A 14,223-nucleotide genomic window follows, 5' to 3' on the forward strand; every position below is an offset into this window, starting at 1 on the left:
ACGCGGAGATCAACGCCCTCCTCAAGAAACCCAAGATGGACCCAAAGGACCTCAAGAACTTCCGGCGCATCTCCCTCCCCTATTTCCCGGCAAAAGCCATAGGTAAAATTGTCAACAAACAACTGACCCGCTTCCTCAAGAACAACACTCTAGACCCATCCCAATCGGATTCCGCAGCATCCACAGCACCAAAACCGCCCTCATCGTCGCCACCAACATCAGGACCATTCTGGACAACGGCAAAGTCGTGCACCTTATCCTCCTGGACATTTCAGCCGCATTCAACACCGTCTGCCACCACACCCTACGCACACGCCTCAATGACGCAGGAATCTGCGACAGAGCCCTGGACTGGATCACTTCCTTCCTCACCGTCAGAACTAAGAGAGTCCGCCTCCCTCCATTCTGCTCTGAAGCCACCATAATCATATGCGGGGTACCCCAGGGTTCATCCCTCAGCCTGACCCTCTTCAACGTCTACATGGCTCCGCTGGCTAACAATGCCCGATCTCACAACCTCAACATCATCTCATACGCCAATGACACCCAGCTGATCCTGTCCCTCACCAAGGACCCCGCCACCTCCAAGACCAACCTCCATGAAGGAATGAAGTCCATCGCTAAATGGATGAAGAGCAGCTGCATGAAACTAAATTCTGACAAGACAGAGGTCCTCATCTTCGGCTCCACACCCTCTGCATGGGACAACTCCTGGTGGCCTGCCACACTGGGAACTCCACTGATGCCCACAGACCACGCACGCAACCTGGGATTCATCCTGGACTCTTCACTGTATGTGACCCAACAAGTCAACGCCATCGTCTCCTCCTGCTTCAACAACCTTTGCATGCTTCGGAAGATCTACAAATGGATCCCCACTGAAACCAGAAGAACAGTCACCCAAGCCCTCGTAAGCAGCAAACTGGACTACACAATGCCCTCTATGCAGGAACCACGGCCAAACTCCAGAAAAGACTGCAACGCCTCTGCACGTCTCATCCTGGACACCCCCCGCCACTGCCACATCACAGCCCACCTGAGACCTACATTGGTTCCACATCAACAAGAGAATCATGTTCAAACTCCTCATCCACGCTCACAAAGCACTGCACAACACCGGACCAGAATACCTCAACAGACGGCTCGCCTTCTACACCCCTAACCGACAGCTTTGCTCCGCCGACCTTGCCCTCGCCACCACCCCACGCATCCGCAGAACAACCCCCGGCGGCAGATCGTTCTCCCACCTCGCCGCCAAGACGTGGAACACTCTTCCCACCCACCTGCGTCAGACTAAGGACCTACTTACCTTCAGGAGACTTTTCAAGACATGGCTGTTCGAACAGTAGCAGCACACCCCCCACCTCAGCACCTTGAGACCGTCACGGGTGAGTAGTGCGCTTTACAAATTCTATGACTGATTGATTGAGTGCTTTACTTCAGGGGACCATATTTAGATATTTTACACTTTCAAACAATTACTTCGGATGATTTTAATTTGCTGAGGCATAGACACCATCCATCACTGACCCCTCACAAGCCCCATCACCAATCCATGCCCCTAACATTCCTCACCGCACTTAAGCTACACTCATCCCTGAAGCTTAAAGCTCCTTTCGACCCCCAAATTATACCATCCCCAAAATATAAAATCACTCACTACCCCCTAACTCCATACCCACTTTCTATGCCAAAACCCCACCCATCCCATACCCTTAAAACACTCCAGCACACCAAACCTCACCCATCCCTGAACGCTTAAAACCCCTCACCACCCTTAAACACCAGCCATCCATGACATAGAAGAACTTCTCATTACCCTAAACTATTCATTCCTGAACACTAAAAATCCCTTTCTACATCTGAACTCCACCCATTCCTGAGTCCTTAACACCCCGCACCACCCTAAACTCCACCCCATAGTGAACCCTAAAACCTCTTCACCACCCTAGCCACTACCCATACTCAAACCTTAAAAACCCTCACAAACCCTAAAGTCCCCGTTCCATGAACCCTAAAACCCCGCAATACCCTTACACTCCACCCACCCTGAAACCTAAAAACACCTCACACACCTACACACACATCCGTGAACCGTAAAAACTACTTATAATCCTTACACTTCACCCATCTCTGAACTCTAAAAAACCCTCTCTATGCCTGACCCCTAAAAAGCCCTCATCACCTCAAATATTACCCATCGCTGAACCCAAAACCCTCACAGTAGTCCTAAAATCCACCCAAGTTTAACATATTGTTTGATTTTTCCTCAAAAAATTATTTTATTCAAAACTGGTTTTCCATGATTCAGAAACCTCGCAGATTCGGTTTCCTCATTTTTCGTTTTTCCATTTATTCACACACATTTCATTCTGAGGCCATGCGAGGGACACAAAAAGAAATGTAAGTAACTGCAGACTGAATCAAACTAGTTAAATGATAGAAGTGGGAATATTCAAAACACAACTCTCCACTGTTAAGACAAGGTATTTTTTGGACAAGGAAAATAACAGGACGGGTCTAATGCCAACGCGCTAGAAAACAATGAAAAGTGGTTTGACATTAATGTGGGTAATACTTGAATCTAATGAACAATAAAGGAATCAATTGACACCATCCCCCACACACACACACACAGACAAAATTAAACTATGCCGAACAGGCCCCATGCTAAGAGTTTTTGGACAAGAAGCCTTGACATAGTTCATATCCTTGCTGCAACTCCTGCTGCAGATTTTCAATCACTGACATAGAAGAAAGGGGTTAAATGTGAACACAGACCTAAGAGAGTGGGAGGCTGATTAGTTAAGTGCAGAGTCTGGGTATCATATGGACCTGTGATTTGACGACGTTAAAAAATAAAATAAAAAAAATAAAAAAAACACACAAGAGGTTATAATCAGCCTTTTTAAATTAAGTGGTTCCTGTTCTCTCAACCTGCGTGACTGCAATTCTAGAACATTAGGATCAATGTGACAGAAGTTGGTGGTGCAGGAGGTGAGTTTTGAATGTCTGGCTCACTGGACACCAGCCACAGCCTTTGCGAACTCTCGTAAGTGGGAGTCTGAAACGAACACTTAAACGATATCAGGAAACATGATTCAGTCTAGTTACTTTTAGACGGGGCATGGACTTTGGCTACCCGGACTGTGATTGTGGATAGAGGTAACATGTGAGCAAGTCGATATCACATGGGGATATTAAAGTCTGTAAGACAATCAATTAGATGTACTGAGTACTTTGTGAAAACAACCGTACTTCTAACTGCTGTAAATTGCTGAGAATTTACAGCTGGGATTACACAGGCACACACTGTGTGAACATCTAAATTAAAGATTACTTTAAACATAATGAAAGTGTGAATAGCTCCATTTTTTCCATTTAGAATGGATATCTCCAAATAATTATAAGTACTAACATTTTAACACCACTGGTACAAAATGAACGTGGTACTTGAAATCATGTAAACTGAGCATCAAGCACGGATGTGCCCCGCCGAAGGTGGACATCAGAAATGATACAGAGCAAACACATCATGCCTAAAACCATGATGCAGGTTTCACAGAGATGACCTAGTTGAAAGGAGCAGTTACTTTGTTTGTTAGAGGCAATGGAGAGATAGATAATAGATGTGCCTGCGAGGTTAGACTCGTAGATGGGCCTGTATTAAATGGGTTTGTTGAAGTAAAAAGGTTCTGGCTTACCAGCTAGGACAGGGATCCCCCTCATAAAGGGGTAATAATGTGCAGAATTTCCTTAGCGGGCTTCCGTGTAGAAAACGTAAACATTAACACTTCCACGGATGCCAACATTTATAGCACTCTACGTAAGTATTTAGGAGTAAAATTCTGCTGGCAGCAGAAAGAAGCCTCTTCGCTGTGTATAGATACCTTCAAATGTATCATTATTACCTAACCTGCTGCAGTCTGTTCTGGGACGGCGAGGCTGGTTTTGAAGTCTATCTGGGTACCTGCTAGGTCAGGACTTCAACAGTTTTACATGAATGGTCTAACTAAACAGGGAGCGATCAATGAAGTTCTGGGAAACCAAAACACGGTAGAACTCCCACAGATGGAGTTTGACAGGAAGCAAGCATTACAATATCATCTAATACATCGTGGAAGAGCATAAATATTCTTGAAGGCAGAACATCCAATAACATTGATGATTATGTCATGGGGGCATTATTTGCTGTGGGTGCCATCGTTGAGGGCCTAGCTTCACCGCACAATCCAACAGAGAGTAGAAAACATACTTAATTCTCTTCATTCTTCAATAATTAACATACCACAGCAGGGGGGAAATGCTTGTTCGTCCTCACTGCTTCGATGTGGACTCTTGACAGAAACAAGTCAAAAGGCCTGTGAGTCAACACCCAATTCGACAGCACTTTACTTGAAGAGCTCAACCAATTAACCATCACAGTCCTCCCTTCAAGAAGACGCAAAGCTGTTCATCAACAGCCACTGAAGGTCGTTTCCCTTGGATGCATAGCTCTGTAATGACACCTTACTAAACAACCATCTAGTTGCGAATGTGTACCTTTATGTATCACTCATATAGTTATGAGAAGGCTGACTGAGAATAAATGTAGGATCTGTCCTTAGCTGATAAGCTGAGACAGGCTGGCATTTTTCCAGGCACCTGCAGCACAACTGTTCAGCCTTTCAATTCACCTATACTTGTGCTAGGGTGCAGGAAGAGCCTTGCAGGTAGGTAGTATAAATTCCAAAGGCATATGCTCGGGATTATGTGGCTCTGTGGGTGGTAAAATACTGCTGAAACAGTTCCCATTGAGCAGACCTTGTCTTCGGCTGCGAGTTGCCCTATTTCAACACAGCCCCCAGTCTCGGTGAGTCTCTAACCTCTGCATTCCTTAGTGTTTGTTAAACTGTGCATATCCTCAGGAACACTCTGTTACTTCAGATCAGAGATAGTGTCCTGCGAAGTAAGATGGTCCAATAAAAGGTTACTTTCACCTCTACACAGTTGGTTTCTAAAAAGATAGTCATATCAAGATTTTTAAAAAAAATATTTGGTAGATATTTATGAATGCTAAAATAATAATATATAGAACAGCAGGACATCTTTTTTTTTTTTTTAAACCATCCCCCTTGATATGCATAAACAATGGGATTTTCTAGAGACAAGTTAAATCACACAAAATGACCTACAGATTCTGCAAGTTTCCAAACAAGATGTTCGTTATGATCACAATTATCTAACTGCAAATTCATCTGGTTTGCAGCTCTACTTCTAACAATAGAAGAACCCGAAGAGTCGTGGTCTTTTTTTCAAAAATGTTATTCCCTTCTTTATCTGCCCAATGGTAACAGTCAAAATGGGGAGCACCCTGTCTTCCATTCCAGCATTTGTGACCCCAAGGCATCATGGTAAATGCAGTCATTAGCACGAATTTGAATAGAGTTTTGAAAGTTTTTCACCATAAGTTGGTGCGGCGAGTGCTGTATCTTTGGACACGTGTTTCTGGCTATTTGGCCGTCATCAGCGAAGAGCAACGTGTAGCTGGCGGGGTTGCTTGAAATGCCGCCTTGAAAGTATTCACAGGTTTAAATACCACTCAAGAAGGCGCACAGGTGCTTCACCCGAGCTCGTCAGCTCAGAGGCTCACGGGAGCCTTAATTGCAACAGTCAAAATGGGGAGCACCCTGTCTTCCATTCCAGCATTTGTGACCCCAAGGCATCATGGTAAATGCAGTCATTAGCACGAATTTGAATAGAGTTTTGAAAGTTTTTCACCATAAGTTGGTGCGGCGAGTGCCGTATCTTCGGACACGTGTTTCTGGCTATTTGGCCGTCATCAGCGAAGAGCAACGTGTAGCTGGCGGGGTTGCTTGAAATGCCGCCTTGAAAGTATTCACAGGTTTAAGTACCACTCAAGAAGGCGCACAGGTGCTTCACCCGAGCTCTTCCCAATGGTACTGCATTGCATGAACTCTCGAGACATTTGAAAACCCCCAGAACTGAGACCTCACCAACACGCACATTTATGTCCTTTATTTAATATAACAAGCTACACTGGAAACAGACTAGGCCTCCGTGTCCGAGGTTTTGAGGCACAGGGCCCAGAAGCACACAACTCAAGTTCACTAACTGGTGCAGAGAGGGTTAGAACTCGGGTCAACCAGTTTGACAGTCAACAGCATCTCCCCTGAAGACACCACTGAAATCATGAACAAACTTGATGTGGCGAAGAACTGGTGTCATCATCTGAACAACACACGGACTTTAGTAAGAAATTAATTTTCCTTTAGTACAAAATACCAAAATATTGTAGCATCCGATAAGTATTTTTGGCTGAAATCCAAAATGATTGGCAATTTTGTGTTATTCTTGTATTTTTTTCTAAGGGGATTCATTTAAAAACTAAAAGGGGGGTGGTGGGCTAACGGTTTGAAGACCCCAGACGGTATACTCTCCAGGCTGTTACTGGATAAAACATTGACCGTACACTACCCGTGCAACAACATCCTAAGGACAACACCTCGGGTTAACAGTGCTTTGGCACCAATCCCAGCCCCGCTCCGTCTGGATGCTTAAGTCCTGGGAAACTGACTTCACCTCCCAGACCTTCACATTTCACATGGACCATCCCAACTGAGAATGTGTTCTAAAAATAAGCTTAAAAACACACACACACTGAGAAATCCGCTCTCATTCAAACATTATTACATGCCATTCCTTATTCCCATCCTGATTTCATATTAAAACACACTTCGACACTGAGAGGAGGACCACGGAAGTATATTGTATCTAATTTTTCGAGAACAGTAGTCAAATACAAATTGAGTAGTGCCTGATACACTATTACAAAAAATATGTACTTGAGCTAATGACAGCAGCAAGAACGAACACGTTTTTACTTGGGTCTTTTTTTGTTTTACATTCCATTCAACAGCGAACACACCGAAGAAACAGATATGAGTATGAACACTACTACCGCATTTCTGCAAAGAAAAAGTACTACAACCCCCATTTGTGAATGCGAGTTAATGTTTGGTAACACCCTGAACACTCTTCGAGCATACGTTACAACACAGGGAAGAGGGGGCTACAAGGGGAGAAGATGAAGAAGCGATATTAGGGAGAGAAGAAAGAATGGAGCAGGAACAAGACAAAAGAGGAAGAAAGGGAAACGAGATGTGAGATGATTAAGGTGAGAAATAGGATGCGAGAAAGATAGGAGAGGCGCGAGCGAAACAGGAAAAGAAGCAAGCACATGGATTACAGAATAAACGAGAAGAAATACAATGCAAGAGAGGACGGCGAGAAGAAGAACGTGGAATGAGAATGAGGCGTTAAAGAGATAAAAACCAAGGTGGAAAGTGAGGAGCGACACGAACAGGAAGGGAAAGCAACAAAAAAAATCGGAGCATGAAACAGTAGGTACAGAAAAAAAGATCATATAGACGGGAAGGCAGATAACAGAGCACGAGAGGGGGGGAATGGGATAAAAAAAGAGATAATTTAGAGATGGAGGAGCAATTAAAAAGTGGGATATGGCTTTGTAGTCCACTTACTGGGCACTGGATGCCTCCGTCCTCTCGGTCTATGCTGCCTCTCGAGATCCTCCCGTCGGGCTTCTAGAGGAGGGAAAAAAAGGAGCCCGGATGAAACTAATAACGAAAAGGACAAATATCCGCGCCCCTGAAATCCGAGCCCCACAACTCTGTCACAAGTGCAACGCAATCAATCCCGCAATCGTCACAGTGCACCCCGCAGCAATCACACCAAACAGCTCCATGCGCTGCCCAATATTTAAGAAAGGATGGCTGGCTAGAGACATATCCACTGTACCATTTTCAGAATGCAACATTTGAAGGTCTGCATTCTTGTTGTCCCCGGGGCAGCGGGCGCTCGGTTCTCTGACTACTTCACATCGAAACTGCCAACCACAGGGTAAAAAATGCGAAACGTGTTCCCGTTTCCTGCTGGGGGACGGCTTAAATGTACTTGGCTGTATCTGGGAAACGGCAAGTGGGGCCAATTACCGAGGCGCTCTAAACATTGCACAAGCTTTTCGAGACAGTGAACACTAATGAAGAGATCTGGACGCAATATGATTACAACGGCGCTGATAAAGAACACAAAAATTCCGATTTTGCTGCCGTTGCGACTTGCTGGGAAAGGTAACAGAAACTCGATTAATTCTGCCGAAATGCTTTTAACAGCGAATAATGCCGTCATAGAGACACCTGCCTTCACCAATGTTCAGTACCCGCTAGTCGGGTGACCATGACTCTCTCGGATGAGCCAGGACAAAATAATTAATCATAAATATGACACAAAAAGCACACCGGCTCTGAAACCAAGACCTCCGCTATATTACAAGTTTCTTTCGACCGATGCCGATGACGTAGATCAAAACTAACACGCCAGTCCCTAGGGCTTATGTCGAAATGTTGTATGGTGGAATGCGCTTTTTTTTGGATAACACCCTGATACTAAAGCAAATTAGAGCAAAAATATGCAGTACTTAAAAAAAAAAAAAAAAAACTCAAGACACTAAACCTGTAAGCTAAGAAATTAAAGTCTGCCCATATGGTAGATGGGATTTCTCCCAACCTACAGCCCAGTGGTAATCTTCAGGCCTCTAAAATAATTTAGAAAAAAAAAGTTTTAGGCACTATGGCTTTCCTTCACAGACCAACCCTATTAAAATGTCTTCAAAATCTTCCCTGATTAAAGATTACAATAACAGATTTGAAATAGCATTAAAGAGTACACTAGCCCCTCTTTCCATTACAGGTGGGTGATCAAAATGGTTAGCAAGGCAGACAATATGACTAGAGAAAGATCATGAAAAAAAGTCAAATTTTTTCAGAGGACTTAAATCTATTAACAGGTCTGAGTTCTATTTTTTTCAGTTGGAAGCCTACCAGACAGTGAAGCTCTCTGGTTTGCTTAGTAGGACTCTTGGGGACATTCGGAAAGCTTCCCTGGGTATGAATTCCACCCACTGCTTACCAATGACTTTGTAACTCACATTTCCTTGCTTTCTATTTGCAGACTCTGTTTAAGGCTGATCAGCTTGCGTTTGTCCTTCTACTGCCCAAACCCTATTTACTGTATTCGTCTACCAGCACTGGATCTATGTATGGCACTCTATGCCAATACACTCTACACCACTTTACTCAAAAGAAATGCACTCCACGCCAATTCACCCTGCACCACTGTACTTTACACAACTACTCTAGGCCACTCTATGACACTACACTGTACGATACTCCATTCTATGACACTCTACTTCATTAAACTCTACAATGCTCGCTCTCAGACACTCTACTACACAACACACTATACAACACTACTCTACGATGTTCTACTGAACTACCTCTATGCAACACTACTTCATACCCCTCCACACTGCCACTTGACTCTACAAAGCTCTACTCCACTCTATGCCATTCCACTTTCCTACACTGCTCCACTCTATGCCACTCCATGACAATCTACTCTGCTACACTCTACGTAACACCTGCTACACCACTCCACGACACTCGATGCCACTATACTCTACTTCACTCTACGCCCTTCCACTCTACAACACTACTCCACTCAACTCTACGCCACTCCACTTTAAGGAACTCTCCTTTTCTTCACTAACTTTTAGCCATGCTAAACCGCTGCCACGCTGGTGTGCAACATGGCTAAAAAATATTGACAGTGCAAATTGCTCTTACATGGGTGAGACCTACTGGTTTGGCCAATGCTTGTTAGGACAATCCAGTATTTGTAAACATAAAATGTAAAGAGCACAACAGTGTCCCAGCAATGCGCAGAAATATTAGATTACTCCCCCATTCTAAGATAACTAGCTACTGAAGTACAGGTTTCAAACAGGAACAAACAAAGAGACCTTTCATTAAAACAGTGGTCCCTCACAGGCAGCATCAGAGATGTAAGTAAATATACATAATATAGTCTATAACATTAATAGTACTCTTGGGATGACCAGACAGGCAACAGGGAGGCGGGTGGGACTGTGAGGAATCCACAGGTAGCTACTGTATCCACCAGAAAAAGCATTTCCGAAGGTAAGTAACTTGTTCTTCTGATGGATAACAACTACCTGTGGATTCCTCACCTTATGAATAGAAACCCAAAGCAGTCCTGCACTCTGAGGTGGGTGCCTGACTGGTCAAACCAAGAAGTCCTGCAAAACGGAATTGACAAAATGACCATCCCTTCCCACTTCCGAGTCTAAACAACAATGCTTTACGAAAGTGTGGAGGGAGGCCCAGGTTGTTGCAATAATAGCAACTGGCACACCTCTAGCTAAAGCCGAAGTGGCAGACTTAGCCCTGGTGGAATATGCTCTAATGCTTTCAGGAAAAGCCTTCTTTGCTAGCGAATAATAAATCTTTATGAAAAGAATGACCCACCTTGAAAGAGTCCTCTTGTGGACAGCGTCTCCCTTCCTTTTTCCCAACATAGCTAAGGAAGAGCTGATCATCAGTTCTGAAGTCCTTCGTCCTTTCTATGTAGAAGATTAGGGACTTTTTCGGATCCAAGCGATGCAGCTTTTCCTCCTCCTTTGATAGATGGGGAGGAGGGTAAAAGGAATTATAGGCTGTCCCAAATGGGAGTGACTACCTTAGGAAGGAAAGCCGCCCTGGTATCAGCACCACCTTGACAGCATGGAAAGTAGTAAAAGGCGGTTTCACACCAAGAGCCTGAAGCTCACTCACACGTCTAGCCGACATGATGGCTGTTAGAAAAACTATCTTAAAAACTAAGCCTCAATGGGCAAGTATGCATAGGCTCAAACGGTGAACCCAATAAAAAGTCAAAACTAAATTTAATCCCTCTGAGGCATTATAAATGGAGTGGGAGGAAACTGGTTTGTTAACCCTTCAAGGAACCTAAGAACTATAGGGGACTTAAATAAAGAAGGCTGATCAGGAAGGCAAAGAAAAGTCGACAGTGCTGATAAATACCCTTTCACTGTCGCCACTGCTCAACCTTTCTGCGCTAAGGAAAGAGCAATCTGGAAGATATTAGATATATGGGCCTTAAAGGGATCAATTTGTCTCTCTTCACACCAAATACCAAATTTCTCCCATCTACTGCCATAAACAGTCTTGGTGGAGTGTTGCCTGACCGATAACATCCACCACTTCTGGTGGGGGGAGAGGGAAGAGAAAAATAACTCAGATTGACCCATTCAATCTCTAGGCACGTAGGTGCAGGCTCTGTGACTGCGAGAGGAGCTCTGACCTGTGCAGGAGACAGAGTGGAGGGCACAGCGAGAGTTGAAGGAGGTCTGTGTACCACACCCTTCTTGTCCAATCCGGCTCTATTAATATGACTTGGGCCTGGTCTTGGCGGATCTTCCTCAGACCTCGAGGAATCAAAGGTATGGGAGGAAACGCATAAAGTAGTCGGTCACTCCAGTTCAGCTGAAACACATCTCCCAACACCCCCCGCACTGGATACTGGAGACTGCAGAATGACAAGCTGTGTGAGTTCTTGTGAGAGGCAAACATGTCTATCTGAGGTGCTCCCCACACCAGAAGACGTTAAGAACCACATTCGGATGGAGATGCCACTCATGATCGTCCAAAAGGTGCTGACTGAGACCGTCTGTTCATGAGAACTCTGACCAGATGGTTTGCTAATATGCAAATATGATGGTCCTGTGCCCAGGACCAGAGCCTCTCTGCAGAGAAGGTACAACTCTACTCCTCCCTGCTTTTTGATGTACCACGTTGCAGGAGTGTTGTCTGTTAAGACTGGTACCGACAGACTGTGAAGGGATGGAAGGAAGGCCTTGTGAGCCACATGTATCGCCTGCAATGCCAACAGATTGATGTGAAGCATCTGTTCTACTGGAGACCAAATACTTGATTTCAAGGCCCCCCAGATGAGCTCCCCCACCCTAGAGTGGAAGCATCCGTTATGACTGTGGTCACTGGAGGTGGAAGACAAGTCCACCACCGCAGATCCAACGCAGCGTCTCTGGAGATCGTTATCGACTCTTTGAGATCCCCTTTGTGTTGAAACCACTGCTTTCGGAGGTACCACTGGAGAGCCCTCATGTGCCAACATGTGTGAGTGACCAACAGAATGCAGGAAGCGAGCAGACGCAGGACCTTGAAGACTGGAACAGGCGCTCCCTTTTGAAACATTGGAATCATTGCCTGAATCCTCTGTGGAGCATGGTGGGCTTTATTCAATGTTGTGTCCAGTACTGCCCCTATGAACAAGAGGGGCTGAGAGGGCTCCAGGTGAGACTTGGGCACGTTTACCAGAAAGCCCAGGTTAAACAACTGGGTTGTCACCTGCAAATGATGCAGCATGAACTCTGGGGACCCGGCTTTGATCAGCCAATTGTCCAGGTAAGGAAATACAGATATTCCCTTCCTTCTGAGGTCCGCTGCAACCACTGCCATCACCTTCGTGAAGACTCGAGGTGCGGAAGTAAGACCAAAAGTAAGGACCGCAAACTGGTAGTGTTGCGACCCTACCATGAACCGGAGATACTTCCTGTGCGACTTCTGAATAGGGATATGAAAATATGGAAGGAGATAGATATCATCCAGCCTTCCTTGTTCAATGTAACAAGAAGCACCCGTGGTAGGGTCAGCATTTTGATCTTTTCCTGCTTGAGGAACCAATTAAAAATCCTCGGATCCAGGATAGGCCTCAAGTGACCATCCTTCTTGGGAAACAGGAAATACTCTTCCTGCTCCGGAACCAACTCCACTGCACCTTTTAACAAAAGGGTGTGCCCCTCCTGCTGAAGCAACAGGAGATGCTCTTCTGAGTAAAATTAATGATGGGAAGGGGGCCAGGGGAAGGAGGGGGTGTGTGTGTGTGTGTGTGTGTGCGGGGGAGTCCCGAAATGGAAGGGCATCAACTTTTCCCACTACACTCAACACCCAAGAGTCCAATGTTATTAGCGGACCCGTGGGACCAGCAGGTGCACCAGAGGGGACCATCGCCCTATTAGAAATGCTAAACATAGCATTGAGGAACAAAGACGGATCCGGTCGTGGAGCAGACGGATCCGGTCGTGGAGCCGGAAAGGCAGGGTACTCTTGTTCCCCTTGCGTTGGCTGTGCTGGATCTGGTACTCGAGCCCCAAACTTCTGACTGTGGGAAGATGCAGGGGAAAAATGAGCTGTTGGACTCGCAGGCGACTGAGATCTCAAGCAAAGTTGGCCCAGGAGATGCCTAAGGTGACTGTGGTTGTGGAGTCACAGTGCGGCTGACTTTCCAAGTCAAGAGGCACCGTGACCTTGAAGTCAGAGACGCAGACCGATCTCTGGATAAGCAGTGCTGTGACTCATGCCGTCAACGTCGCTTCTTATGAGACCTCGATGACCTGTGCGACGAAGTGTCCCGTGTCCTCAATCTTCGCCGACCTCTCTTCTCCTTCTTAGCCTTTGAAAGAAAGAGCTTTGCCTCTCTCTCTATCTCTTTCAGAGCCTTTGGATTTGAACAGGACGAACTCAAACACCAAGAGGCAGTTCTTGTGCAGATCCGTCACTGACATATGGCCCCCTCACTTGCTACAAGGTTTAAACCCGGATTTCTTCAGTGGAGACATAGGTGCACTACAAAATAATGCCCTTGATTCAGTTGAGATACAATGAAGAGGTAGAAAACTGTTAGCATTGAAGTAGCGGAAAAAAGGTAACTGACACCAGCGAGGACTTTTATAGCTCCGATGACGTCAGACGGAGTCGTGTGCGGAGCTGAGCAACTGTGACATCCTCATCAACGTGGAAAGCCAGGAAAACATTTCCGTCGAATGCTGGCGCACTGGGAGAATTCATAAGGTGAGGAACCCACAGGTAGTTGGATCCATTAGAAAAGAGACATTTCATGAAAACAGTGATCCCTTACAGGCACTATGAGAGATGCGAGTGGAGAACAATAAATGCTAATGACAATGTCCGGTCTACAAAAAACTATCAATCCACCTCAAAAATCCAACAGAGAGTAAAATGACTGCAAGCAATGAATCCTTTGGCAATAGTAATGGAATCTGAAACTGAGAAATGAAACCAAAGGTTAGGCATGTACCCAAAGGCATCCAATAAGCAGTACCACAGTGCCTTGTGTAATTCACAAGTAACACAAGCCTTCTTTGCAGCTGGCAAAAACACAACATCAGCAACTCCCAAAAGGGATGCAAGTTGACAGTTTAAGATAACCGATTTGGAAACCTGATGTAAAGGTCCATCAAAACGT

At 45.3% G+C, this 14,223-nt stretch overlaps 1 protein-coding gene across 20 annotated transcripts in view; it reads right to left on the minus strand.

Annotated features, from left to right (window-relative positions):
* Nucleotides 1-14,223, minus strand: part of PTK2 (protein tyrosine kinase 2) — a 758,583-nt gene that overhangs the window by 96,043 nt on the left and 648,317 nt on the right. For all 20 annotated transcript variants that reach the window (XM_069220826.1, XM_069220825.1, XM_069220824.1 and 17 more), the window contains one exon: nucleotides 7,542-7,604. In XM_069220826.1, the coding sequence (XP_069076927.1) occupies nucleotides 7,542-7,604 (63 nt within the window). The remainder of the gene's footprint in view (nucleotides 1-7,541; nucleotides 7,605-14,223) is intronic.

This window comes from Pleurodeles waltl, chromosome 2_2 (genome assembly GCF_031143425.1).
Source record: "Pleurodeles waltl isolate 20211129_DDA chromosome 2_2, aPleWal1.hap1.20221129, whole genome shotgun sequence".
In the NCBI taxonomy this organism is placed as follows: Eukaryota; Metazoa; Chordata; class Amphibia; order Caudata; family Salamandridae; genus Pleurodeles; species Pleurodeles waltl.